The 13,790-nt window shown below is 39.9% G+C and overlaps 1 protein-coding gene across 1 annotated transcript in view; it reads left to right on the top strand.

The window, feature by feature from the left end:
- The window catches only part of MID1 (midline 1), a 237,114-nt gene that overhangs the window by 133,581 nt on the left and 89,743 nt on the right, over nucleotides 1–13,790 (top strand). The window contains exon 2 of the mRNA XM_059493366.1: nucleotides 9,359–10,074. Coding sequence (XP_059349349.1) covers nucleotides 9,415–10,074 — 660 coding nt within the window. The 5' untranslated portion in view covers nucleotides 9,359–9,414. The remainder of the gene's footprint in view (nucleotides 1–9,358; nucleotides 10,075–13,790) is intronic.

Here is a 13,790-nt window from a genome sequence, read left to right as displayed (position 1 = left end):
GAAAAATCCCTGCTCAGTGGTGTCAGCTGGAAAGAGGTTGTTCTGGGATCATTTTCCTGCAACTCAACTCAGTTTTTTCCTCTTGGATTTTTAACTAGAGAACAATAGAAATTAAACCTATTTGAAGATATTTATTGGAAGTAAATTTGGCTAAACAAGTGATCATTGAGCACATAAGAATAAAAAAGATGTTAGATTCTCTATTTTCTTTTTTTATAGCTCCAGAGCACTGGAAAGAGTTACTTGTTAGTTGATGTAGTCTTAATTCCTTAGATTCTAAAGTTCCTTTTATACCTGGAATAAAATAAACAGATCTAGAAAGCACAGATCACATAATACTAAAGAAAATCTCATGTAGTCTAAATCAGGTGGCTTTAGAGATGGCTATTACTTTCCATTGATTTCCAAGGGACCCTATAGAGACCAGTTCAGATGAAAGCCACCACTTGCATTTAGGAACCACTGTGCAGCAAGAGAGAAGGACTGCATTCTCATATTTTTTCACTTAGTGATTTGCTAACAGGGACTTGCAGATTTCTGTTCTGGACTACTGAACTGAAGAATGCTCCTAAAAATCCTCCTGGTAATGGTGAACAGGTACCCCAAGCTGTGGTGGCAGAAACGTGCCCATGGTGGCCCCAGTGACACCAGTAAGGCGCAAGATGTCCCCACTCCTCTCAGAGCTGGACTCAGGGTCTGGCAAGGGCCTGGTTGAAGATTCTCCTTTTAATGGAGTAGTCTTCTTGCTGATTCCCATTTTGTTATTTTCAGATCCAGGAAGCCTGAGCTGGTTGTTCCCTCCAGTGGTGAGATGTTTCTGTCAGGGATCTAAAACAGATAACCTTCAGACCACAGATGTGACTTGTTCCTTATCTTCCATCTTGCCATGGTTCACAGCTAATTAATGACCTAATTAAAATCTTGAGTTTTAAATACAACAATGACCTTAGGGAGTTCCGTTCTGTGTACTGAGAGTACAGCAGGCATAAATTAGAAGGTGCTCTTCAGTGTTAGACAATAGGGTGGGGGTTTTTTTGCAATAGCCAGAATCTCTTTATATTCTTTGTAAATCTGCAGAGTAGAACTCTGTGAAAATGTGTTCATTCCTTTAAAAAATATTTTCTAGGCTTTTTTGAGGATTGCATATGAGGATCAGGGAACAGGACAGTGAGAGGTTGGCACTCTCATATACACTTAATACTCTCATATACATATACATAATACTCTCATATACACACATACTTGTATAACACAATACATTGTGATGTATTGTAATGTGATTATAAATATAAGGAGTTTTGGTTCATCAAAAATATATCTTGCAGGTAGTTTAGCTTCAGAGCCCTATGTGGTGGTTGAGGTGACATCTTTATATCTGTACCAGTTCCTGGGAATTATTGCTGTTACTTTAAATGCTCTCTCTGATAAGAAAGCAGATCCAGATAAGAAAGATATCTCTCAGATAAGGAAGCATAAGAATAGCAGGCTATCCTTCTGTAAGAAATTAAAATGTGATTATCTAGGTGAAGACAGTGATTGTGAACTTTAGGACCCATGATTCCCTTTACTTAGCTGTGGGGAAGGAATTCATAGAACTTGGTGGGAAGAGAATGCAAGAATTTCTTTGTGCCACCTCTGAAAACTCACAGTAGCTTAACAGCTACAGAGTTTCCAAGCTACACTAACATGGCTCTGTGTGACCCATTGTGACTAGAAGGAATGTTTTGGAACACATAATTTCTGAGTGCTTCTGTTGCTGAATGGTCTATATTAAAATTCAGGGTGTACTGTGTCACCTTAGGCATCACACAAGCTGGGAAAATGTGGGAGATTTCAACTCTACCCTGCAACCAAAACCTTATGAAAACTGGTGGGTTTGGGTGGGTAAAATTATTTTCCCTTCCTTTTGTTGTGGAGTGGCATCTATATCAAGGAAGCTGTTAGGTTGAAAGTAGTGAGGAAAAAAGAGTGGTGTGGTACAAAGCAATTTGTCCCCTTTGGTAAGTTTTTGAGGTTGCTCCATTTGTTGTTTTCCATGCTGCCAGTGTCAGACCAAGACATGAACTTGGTATTTGTTCCTATACAGCAATGATATACCCCGGAATAAATGCCATTTTCTCAAATGTAGAGTTAGAATTCAGTTGAGGAGATTTTTGGAACAGACCCTCAACCCTAAATTTAATTGGAGGTCAGTGCTGATTCCCATATGCTAAATATTAAACAATTAATTGCTTTCCTTCCCCTGAAGAATTTTGAGAAATATTAGATCTTCTATCTAAAGAATGTAAAGATACAGGAGTTGCAAGAACATGAAAAATAAAGACTAAAAAGCATTCCAAGTATATTGTAGTGTAGGTTTATGTGCATGTGTAATATTGTATCTAATATATTACTGTATATCATACAAAATCAGCAACTGATTAATTGCTTTGGGATTTACAGGTCAAGATTTTTTTTGCAGCCTGTTAGTTTTTGAGCCTTACTTAATGTTTTATCTCACATGAGCAGGAACATATGATGTTGTGCCAAAACCTTAATTCTGTGAGATGTTCTTGTCTCACTGAATAACTTAAGAGGATTCATCTTTTCAAAAATACATTCTCCTGCTAGCATATGTTTCAACCAGAAAGGGATGTTGTCAAGGCTTTATAACACTGCAAACAGCATAGCAGGTGTGCTTTTCCTGTATTGATATAATTTAAATGTTGCAAACAACTATTTCAACATTATGGAAACACTGCATGTAACTTCTAGACAAGGCAGATGATAATTCTTCTGCCAATGAAAATGTATGAATAGGATTAACTAGTAATTTTCTTTCATGCTGATCATTTGTTTTTGCATATCAGGAGCTGTTGAACAGACACTATCCTTTGAATATTTATCAGTTCTCACTGCTCTGATAAAAGCCAGTGGGAAAACAAGTATTTGCTTGCTTCAGGGTGTTTGCAGCTTGCTTAGTTTACTGCTACAGTAGTTTCCATTAAACATTTCTAAAAACAAATCTGATGTTGGATTATTAGTTATTTTTGCACTACTGACACAAACCACTATTTACATGAATATCTCAGTAGCTGTGCTGTTGGCAATTGCTAACATCAGAAGTACCCACAAGCTTCAATATCTGCGCTGCAGAAGGTAAAATCTGTCATGGACTAAGGACCACCTAGGCTATGCAGGAGTTCATTGGTTTGATTGCATTTGAAATGTTGATTGAATGGGCTGTGGAACAATCACATTCACTTGTTGGAAAGAAAAGTTGTTCCCCAGACAATTTTGTGTATATCCTAGAAAATGATAGAAAATGTTAAAATTCTTTTTCTTTTTTTTTTTTTTTTTTACTGTTAACAGAAGAATTGAAAGCTGGTTGGTTTTTTTTTATAGCCTGTAGCAGGTTTATCACAAGAACAAAAGATAATAACTTTACTTTTATTGTGCACTTAACAGAAAAATGTTGTGACTTTGAAAACTACAGCTCTGTATTATGGTAGTAAACTGCTTAAGCATTCCATGGATTACTCAGGAATAGTGTGGTTGCTGACTGCAATTCCCCTTGTACTGTAAACCTAGGATATATACATGTATGGACGTATGTATGCAAGCATAACTCATTTTATTGCATTTCATACTTGTATTTTGTATTACATTTCTTTTCATATTCGTATAGTGGCATTTTAATAAATTTCATTTTCTATCTGAAAAAGTTGCCAAGTATTTTCAACAAAAATCTTAGTCTTCAATCTTTAAAATAGCCAGTGGTCTTGTGTCCATCCTGTATATGAGTTTGGAGGACCAGGATTGAAATGGCCTTACTCTAACAGCCATTCCATAGCAGTCTTATCACAGTAAATTGTTAGAAAACATGACTACAAAAAATGCTATTCAAGCCCGTTTAGGCATATTTTGCCTATAATTCACCAAACCATTGTGATTCTACCAGAGAGGATTTTCAAGGAATTTTGGAACGTGTCACCAGTCCAACTCTTTTACCCAGTGCTACTTGTTAGTAAGGTGCTTAAAATTTCTAGAATGGCCTGCAGCTTCTTCCTCCTGCAACAGGACTGAGTTCACTACAATTGAAATGAAACAGCTTTATTCATGCCATGAGCTCCACCTTTACAAAAGCAGAAAGTGAAGTTTTGTAGGACATGGTTTCCCACTGCTTTTCCACTCCTAGTGGATTCTGTTCTCACGTCTCCTGAAGGTTGTAGGACCAGCTGGAATAGAAGAAGAGCAGGAGACACTGTGTGGCATGCTACAACATTGCCTGCCCACTTTATTGTAGTAGCTAGGGATTTATTCAGTGTGGGGAGAATTCTGTAGTGTTTTACTGACCAAAAGTGATCTCAATATACCAGAATTTTTGACACATTTATTTATAAGGGTAGTTTTATACTTGTGGTGAGTTGACCCTGGCTGGATGCCAAGTGCCGACCAAAGCTGCTCTGTCACTCCTCTCCTCAGCTGAGCAAGGAAAATAAATACAATAAAAGGCTTGATAGGTCAAGGTAAGGACACAGAGAGATCACTCACCAGTTACTGTCATAGGCAAAACGGAATCAACTTGGGAAAATTAATTTAACTTTTTACCCATGAAATCAGAATCAGGCAAGGAGAAACAGAATACCTTCTCTTCCACCCCTTCTTCCCAGGCTTAATTTCACTTCAGATTTTTCTGCTTGTTCTCCCTAGCAGCAGTAGGAGATGCGGAATGGGGGTTGCAGTCAGTACATCACATTTTTTCTGCCACTCCTTCCTCCTTGGATGGAGGACTCTTTACCCTCTTCACCTGTTCTGGTGTGGGGTCCATCCCATAGGAGACAGCAGTTCCTACAAGAACTTTTGCATGAGTTTTTCTCATAGAGTGCAGTTCTTCACAAACTCCAGTGTGGGTCCCTTCCTGAAGGACAATGTGCAGTCCTTCAGGAACAGGCTGTTCCGACATGGGTCCATTACAGGGTCACAAGTCCTGCCAGGAATCTGCTTTGCTTTGTGCTTCCCACAGGGTCACAGACTCCTTTTGGCACTCACCTGTTCTGGTGTGAAGTCCTGCAAGGGGCTGAAGGTGGATCTCAGCTCCACCATGGACCACTGCAGGGGGACAGCCTGCCTCATCATGGTCTTCACCATGGGTTTGTGTGGAAAAACTCTCATTGCCAGAGGTTTATGTCCAAAAACGTGACAGAAGTAACTTTATTCATGAACAAGGGAGAGGCCATAGGGAATTTCTCCATGGGGTCTCAAATTGCTGGAGGACACAGCCTCCTTTTCAGCCCAATTTTCCTGGCCTCATCACTCTTTCCATTTCCCCATTGGCTAAGGTACTTGGAAGATGCAGACTTCCCAATTCACTTATTATATGTTCCCCTTAACATGCACACACAAACCCCCACACACCCTGTGTATAACATAGCTCTATTAAATCTTTGTTCTTCTTCTCAAAGTTCAGAAATTTAGCACGACCTTGGCTGACCATCTTTCCATGTCCATTGGTTGTATTTTCTGAAACTCCTGATTTCTCCTGTTACTTCCCTGCCTACAAGTCCCTGGGCCCTAATCTACAAGCAGATTCACACCATCTGTTTGTAAAGAGACATTCATCTTATTCCTTTCAAGATGCAGGGAAATCTGCACCTGGAGCACCTCCTCCCTCTCCTTATTCACTGTCCTTGTTGTCTGTAGGGCTGTTTCTCTCACGTACTCTCACTCCTTTCTTCTCTCATTGCAATTGCTTCTCTGCAGTAACTTTTTTTTTTTCCCCTCCTAAATCTGTTATCTCAGAAGTTACCCCAGTTGCTGCTGGACTATGTCTTGGCAAATGAAGGTGTTAATGCCACCTACAAAATATGTCATGTTTGTAAGCAGAGGTACAGAGATGCTAATTCCACTAGGGTTAGTAAAATCTTGCAATGAACTAGACTGATGTTGGGATTTTATTTAGTGCATGTTTACAATATACTGCATAACTAATCATTATGTGCCTAGGGGGATATCATAAATTCAAAGTTACTTAAGTTTATTTTTGTTGTTGAAATAAAATTTCTTTTGTCAATCTCTTTTATTTTGATATCTGCTCTTAAAATTACCTCCTGTGGGTAGAAAAATAACTCTTGTCATTTCAATAACATTTTGGTAATATAATTTTCTGACAGTAATTCCATATTTTGGCAAATAGGAAATTGTGTGTTTGAAATTCTTTCATTATTTTCTGCGTCTGGAGGCTATGTGCATTTCAATTTTTGAGCTAGGTTGAATATGGAACACAACCTTAAATTGTATTCCATATTATATGCATACATAAACAATGGATGTTGTGTTTCTTCCAGTTTTCTGTAGCCATGAATTCTCTACCATTCTCAAGAAAGAAAGGAAAACCCAAACTCAGTATGAAACCTTAAGGCAAGGGCCAGCGAGTTTGAAAGGTTTTGTAGCTGGATCATCAGCACCCTGATCTGTACTTTAGGCACCCACTTAAATGTTGAAGCAGAAATTCAATGGATTAGAGTAGTCATTTGATTGTCCAGAAACGCAGCCTGTCTTTGGTGAGAGGCTCTCAAAGGATTCATTATTCAGTCCTAGATGTGCTGTGTTTTGACTTACTTGCAACTGCAAAAGAAAAGGGGGAAATGTAATTTTTTTGGTCTCTATCAGTGTGCTCAGCTTTGTTTACCTTGGAAGATAGGTTCTTATTCCAAGACGTTTACAGTCTGAGATCAGATTTTGGCACCCTTGCTCATACTGAATAGCATTAGTTAGGGCTCAGCTGCTGCTCATTCAGGTCAGATAGATTAGAGTTAGTCATCAATTGAGATGGTGGTATTTGTGTAGAGCCCCGATGGTGATTCAAACATCTTTCTGTGTGGCAGTGATGCAAATGTTTTTCTGCTGCTTCTAGCTGTTTATCTATACATCTCTTTGATATGAGTACCATAAAAAAGCCTTTGCTTTAAAAAAAAGTGCTTTAAGAAGGAAACAGAATGAATGAAACTGTTTGGCACAGGGAAGAGGAGAAGGAATTTTGTACAGAGAGATTAGCATAGAAGAAAGCCCTGTATTCTGAACATGGTCCTGAGAAAGAAACCTTTAATGCTGGCAGGTTTTCACAGGGCTGCCAATAGATGAGAAATGATTAGTTTGTCTTTTTAAACATTGTCTCCTGCCAAACCCAAATCCCGTTCTCCCTTTTCCACTATTCAGCCTGCAGGATAAGAGGATGATGAGGTAGACAGTTGTGGTGTGGAAGGGATTCAAACAATGTGAATGAGATTTTGATCTTTTGGGACTTCTGTGAGACAGAGAGTGAAGAGGGGGAAAGACAAACTGGTCTTCATTTGCAGAAAAGGCTTTAATCTCTTCTCTGCTGTATGGCTATGGCTGAGACGGGAGTTGTCTTCCTGCTTATATTAAATTTCCAGACATTTAATTTTGACCAGATGCACCATGCAATTATGGCAGCTGATGGATAGCTATAAATGAATTAGTCTTTGGCAAACTGAACTTTATTTCAAAAAAGATTAGCATCATGGAAGATACAGGAAAGCAAATTTTGTGATAGGGTCAGTGCATTTTTTAAATGCTCAGATTTCTTGGCAGAATAAAGGACGCATTAGTGCAAAGAGGCAAAGTATCCTCATTTCTAGGCATACCTCTGGAACAGACGCCTTGCTGCTCTTCCCACACAGCAAGGAGGACTTAATACCAATGGTGAAGTCTGAACCTTGCCTCTGTTAGCTGAACTTTCCTTTTTGCTTGGTTCATGTTGGGGTTATAGGTACCATTCCTGTCACTGCCACCATGCTCCCCACGCTAATTGTCATGAAGTACAGAAGATTCAAGCCTGCTTGGTTCCCAAGGCTGCTAATGAGCCCTGGGCTTTTCTCACCCTTAATGAATCAAGGTTTGTTTGTGGGGGATTCTTGTCCTTCTGTCTTTTTCCCTGGCCAGGGGAGGAGTCAATAGTTCACACAACTGAACAATGACTTTACAGTGTAAAGACGATGCAGCTGTGCCATCTGAAGCCATCCTCAGTTATGAGCAACAAAGCTTAAATAGATTGTACTGTGAAGAGGTACAGCTCTGCGAGTGTGAAGCATAGCTTTTGCTTCTGCTTCACTGACCCGTCTGCTTGCAGCAGTGACGGGCCCTTGACGGGAGCTCAGGCAGGGAGAGTCGCGTAGGGCGACTCTTTCAAAACCATTCTCTGTAACGCTGAGCACAGGAAAAGAAGCAAAATGAAGTTTCAGTTGGTCTCTGATGGGGGTATACCGCTGCCTTCTTCAGAAAATCCCATGCCCTCCATTCAAAAAATCGTTGATTCTAGTCCAAATCCACTTCAGGGGTTTAATAAGGTCACTAAAGTAAGCCGTAGTTCGTATGTTTTAGCAGTAGAGAGTACTCATACAAAAGTGTATGCTTACACAAACTCCTCCTAAGCAAATCACACATTTCCCTATCTTACTACATTTTACTATCCTACTGTCTAGAGGCTTTTCTTGTATTAGAGATTGGGATCATCACTAATTTGGGCTAAGCTACTGTTTGGCATGTACCTAATTCATCTTCATTTAGGCATTTCAGTTACAGCACTGTGTGTTCCTTGTGGCTATATTAATCTTACTACAAACATGTATGTGATATACTTTTTGGCATATATATACAGGTATATATGCACAAAGATATAGCTGTACATAAATACAGCTGCATGTGTTATTGAAATACATAGCAGTATATATGATATATATATGTAGGATATCACGTGCCAGAAACATTATTCCTTTTGTTTAAATCCATATATATATTTACATAAATAAACACAGACATGTACTCTAAATGCTGTGCTATTCCTATAGTAGCAAGTGAAAAATTCAATCTGATAAAATAACTCAATGCTAATAGAGATTTTAAATTTATCAGTTATAATACTCTGGACTAATCCTTGAACAATGCCATACAAAATTGAAGGTGGGTTGTTTTTTTTTTAAGTTTTACTAATAGATGAGTGAAGCCAAAAGCAGCATCTGCAAAAGAAATTAAATTTTGCTGTAATAGGCTTTTGAAGTTCATAATTTTGGGTTTTAATAATGCATTTTAATAATGATTGCATAAAAGAGAAAGGAAAAGAGAAAAAAAATAAGAACATTTGGGCTTTTTCATTCTTAAGTGAACAGAAGGTGGGGGGGATAGAATAAAACAGTTTAAATACCTTCATGTGTGTATGTGCAGGTTCAAAACTTTGGATTGCTCTCCCACCCGGCATGGTGGGTTGATAGACCAGGGAGCGGTGGCGAAAGTTGACAATCCCCCATGGCTGACCCCTCATGTTTTCTCTTGCCTAATCGAATTTTACATGTGTTTCCAGATAGCTGATCAGCTTCCCTGGATTTCGCTGACGCCACAGGAAAGCTTTGCCTGAAGATGGAAACACTGGAGTCAGAACTGACCTGCCCTATCTGTCTGGAGCTGTTTGAAGACCCGCTGCTGCTGCCTTGCGCTCACAGCCTCTGCTTCAACTGCGCGCACCGCATCCTGGTCTCCCACTGCGCCACCAACGAGCCGGTGGAGTCTATCACCGCCTTCCAGTGCCCGACCTGCCGCTATGTCATCACCCTCAGCCAGCGCGGTCTAGACGGGCTCAAGCGCAACGTCACCCTGCAGAACATCATCGACAGGTTTCAGAAAGCCTCCGTCAGCGGGCCCAACTCCCCCAGCGAGACCCGCCGGGAGCGGGCGTTCGATAACAACAGCATGTCGTCCTGCGAGAAGGTGCTCTGCCAGTTCTGCGACCAGGACCCTGCCCAGGAGGCGGTGAAAACCTGCGTTACCTGCGAGGTGTCCTACTGCGAGGAGTGCCTGAAAGCCACTCACCCCAACAAGAAGCCCTTCACCGGCCACCGTCTCATTGAGCCCATCCCGGACTCTCACATCAGAGGATTAATGTGCTTGGAGCATGAGGATGAGAAAGTTAACATGTACTGTGTGACTGATGACCAGTTAATCTGTGCCTTGTGTAAACTGGTCGGGCGACACCGTGACCATCAGGTGGCAGCTTTAAGTGACCGCTATGACAAGCTAAAGGTTAGTGTTACCTATCAGTTTTTTTAGCCAAGCAGTGTGTGGTTGGGAAGGAAAATATCTTTTGGTTGCATGCTAAAGTCCTCATTCCAGCAGCCACTGGGAAAGGCAGGTGTGTGATCTCTAATCATATGAGATACACATACAGATCTGTATGTGCGTTTGGTCACCATGTAAAAGGTGCCAGATTTTACTTAAGACGAAATTCCTCACTTGTGTTTGGGTTTCTCTAAAGCTATCATAAGGAATATGCAGTGCAAAGTACTGTTCAGGTGAACTTTCCTACCTACCTGCAGCTGGCAATGTTTTGCGCTGACTTCACATACGCAGACTGAAATGTCATGCATTCTTTGCACACGCTTTGCTGTTGATCATTTTTCATTAGGTTGCTTTCATTGTGAAAATCCCTTCACAGCACCCCTAACAGGAGATGCATTTATCTGTGCTGGCTTCAGGGATGCCAGCTGCCCATCCAGCCAGGGAAGCCGAACGGCGGCTCTGCTCTTCCCGTGCTGCCTCCCACCAGGCTCGCAGGCAGAGCAATCCTAGTAACAAAGCCAAAATTGTTTCTGATCTTGCAGCATTCCCACGGTTCTGGAAGCCCCTGGAGCATCTCCTGCCAGGTAGCTGGGAGGCTCCCGCAGCCTGGTCCTCTGCAGGACACCCTGAGCGAGGTGGCAGTCGGCAGCCAGGTCTCAGGGTGCTCTGGAGACTCTCCAGGCTGCCAGCAGAGGCAGAGCTCCTGCTGAACATTGAGGCCAAGGCAGGTGACCTCACACCCACCTGGGTGTGCATTTCTCTCATGCTGATTCTGTGCTGTTGCAGAGCCAAGGCAGGAATTAGGCATTCCCCACTTTCCTCCACCTGCTCCCTCCAGACTGTCTGCATGTGCCTGTGTGCAGCTGCGGGTGGAATTTTTAAACATGGACTGCAATCCAGAAATCACAAGCATGGAGAGCAAGGTTCAACTGCCAGCATTTCCAAACAGAATTCTGAACACGGAAAAACCACTGAATTATAGGTTTAACTAACTTAAATACTTACAGATTAAAGTGTGTGGCTGCACTCATGTCTATGATCACTTTAGGTGCTCACTGGTGAAATCTGCACACGCATTCTGTGCAGGTTTTGCGCCTTTATGCTATGCAAATATGCACATCATATTCATATGAACACAATGAAAGATGCTTCTTTACCTGGACCCAATAACTTGCTTTCATCTCTTAAAGACTTTTTTATTTACCAAAGAGTTGTTATTTTTGCTTTCTCTTTTTCTGAACTAATTTTCTATTTTATTAGATTTGTTGTTGATAACATTAACATGGGCCATAAAAGTGAATAGCTGCCTGGATTTACTGTGTTTTTTATTAATCCAGTGAGTTTACATCCTTACCAGGTGCTACTATTTAGTGACATAACAATGTATTGATTTCCAACTTTATACCATTAGGAACACACTACTTAACATGAAAGACCTTCAACATTACATACTGGATAAGCATATTTTTGATGATGTAAAAAAAAGGAGTAAACATTTCTGGTCTTGTTGCACATAGATAATGCAAGTCTTGAAAGAAGACTTTAAAAGGCCTGTCTTCTCCCTTGTGATCTTTGACTCAATACTGTTGATAGGAAGAAAATGAGGATATTTTTTCATGATCTGTGTCTTTTCTGTGCAAAGATGACTAAGCAAGCTCTGAAGCTAGAAAAGATAAATAACATTCACATTGGATGTCACCCAGCTTAGCTAACCTAAAAGCAAGGCAACTGACGTCCTAAGCCTACTAAAGATTTTACACAAGCCACCTTAAAGACTAATTAAAGTACTAATTTAATGGTTAGCGTAGGCTTGAGCCAAATAACTCTTGTCTCAGAATGACAACTCCTAGCATTATTTATATTATTTGTATGATTTTTTTGAGATGAAGAATTTCTTTGTACCCAAACTGTATAAAAGACCTTTGCACACACAATTGGTAGTCCATGTGAAATCCTGTTCCTATCATCTTAGTCATGAAGCAGCCTATTTCATGTTGGTAACACCAGTGATGGCATCAGTTGTGCCAATTACGCTGCATGTACGACACATTTACACTCTGGTCCTGGAATACTAGTCCAAGTGGTTTCCATGCAGATCCAGCATCCATTCTCTGTTCACAAGTAGGTAATCTGTCTTTCCTTTTCTTGTTACCGCTCCCTTTACAGGAATTAGTTCTGGTTTACACATCAATCTTAGAAAATAAGATTTTCAGTTCTGTAGATTGGCATTTGTCCCTCAGAAGTCGGAGTGATACCAGTTCCACCAGCATTTGGTAGCTGATGGTCAAAAATTTCATCTCCATTTTCACATTCAGGCCTCTTCCTCTTCCTTCCTTAAGGGTGATATGACCTCCTGAGTCACTGGTCTTTCTGTAATATAATATTAGGCATGAGATTGCAGATGGTCTTTATTAACTTACAGATAGTGTGCACCTACCCCATGCAAATTAAACACTAAAATGGATTAGCAAATTCCCACTTGAGAAAATGGGTGGTTGCTTGCTATTTTGCTGCAATGACTTTTTAGTATACGCAGGGTTTGATATAGGCTACTTTCAATCTTTAAAAAAAAATCTGAAAGAATGAGATAGCCAATAGTATAGATCAGTTTAAAAAATGTGTGATTAACCTTACCTTTCAAAAAGAAAAGCTGACCCACTTAAGGTGACTCTTTTGATTTTTCTTTTTAAATCGACACACTACTGGTACTAACAAAAGTAACTGGTGCTGTTCTGGGTGTTAAGCTATGCTAATTACTCACATTTTCTTGCAGTGGTGTTGCTAGTGGTTTAAACAATATCTCACCCGTCATTAAGCACAGGACAAAAGATTCCATTACAGTCTAGCTCCTTTTGTGGCAAAAATGAAGCTCCTTAATTAGGAGTTCTGTACTCTTGTCCAGCAGAGGCATCTACACTGAAGTGTGTTTAACAGCGAGTGTAACAACAATAGTGGACATCTCAAAATGTGAAAGTGCTTTCCTTTGGTACCAATATCTCCATCCCTAAGAGGTGCTTCTATTTGTCAACCTGTACTGGGGCAGGGGGAATTGAGGGCATTTGTGTTCCTTGAGGAGGAATCCTTTCTTGCTTAGCGGTACAGCCACGATGCCACCTTCGTGCTCACTGTTTGTCTAGTGCTTATAGATGCGCTTTGGTTTGGTTTTTCTTTTTCTTTTTAAAGTTGATCATAAACAGATGCATATTAGTAATGGAAAAAGCAATAAACCATGACCAAAACAGAACAGGAAATATACTGGCAATACACAAGATTTATGATGTGGTGATCAAAATTGTGATAAAAATAATTTTTAACAGCAAAAACAATCAAGGTTTTAAATACAGGAAGAATAAATGACTGTGCTTACCACATCATATTACCTCAAAAAATATTTATGGTTAATTTTGATGTTGATTCTTCACTTTCTTTTCTTGTTGCAAAAAAAAAAAAAGAAAATTACAATTTAAACATATATTCTTTTTTTTTTCTTTCAGAAAAAGATAAAATTACTATTGTTGGATAGATGTACTTAAACTCATGAACATGAGGAAAAAACACAGATAAGATTTATTTTGAACAATAGAGAATATTTGAGGAGGAGCAAACTTCTAAAGTGTGGATGGAAATATATGACTCATTTAATATTAGCAAAGAGCCGTGAAGAGTTAAAACAAAAGGGA

Source organism: Ammospiza nelsoni, chromosome 2 (assembly GCF_027579445.1).
Source record: "Ammospiza nelsoni isolate bAmmNel1 chromosome 2, bAmmNel1.pri, whole genome shotgun sequence".
NCBI lineage: Eukaryota > Metazoa > Chordata > Aves > Passeriformes > Passerellidae > Ammospiza > Ammospiza nelsoni.
Note: the sequence above shows the minus strand (reverse complement) of the source record. Positions and strands in the feature narration are given on the sequence as shown.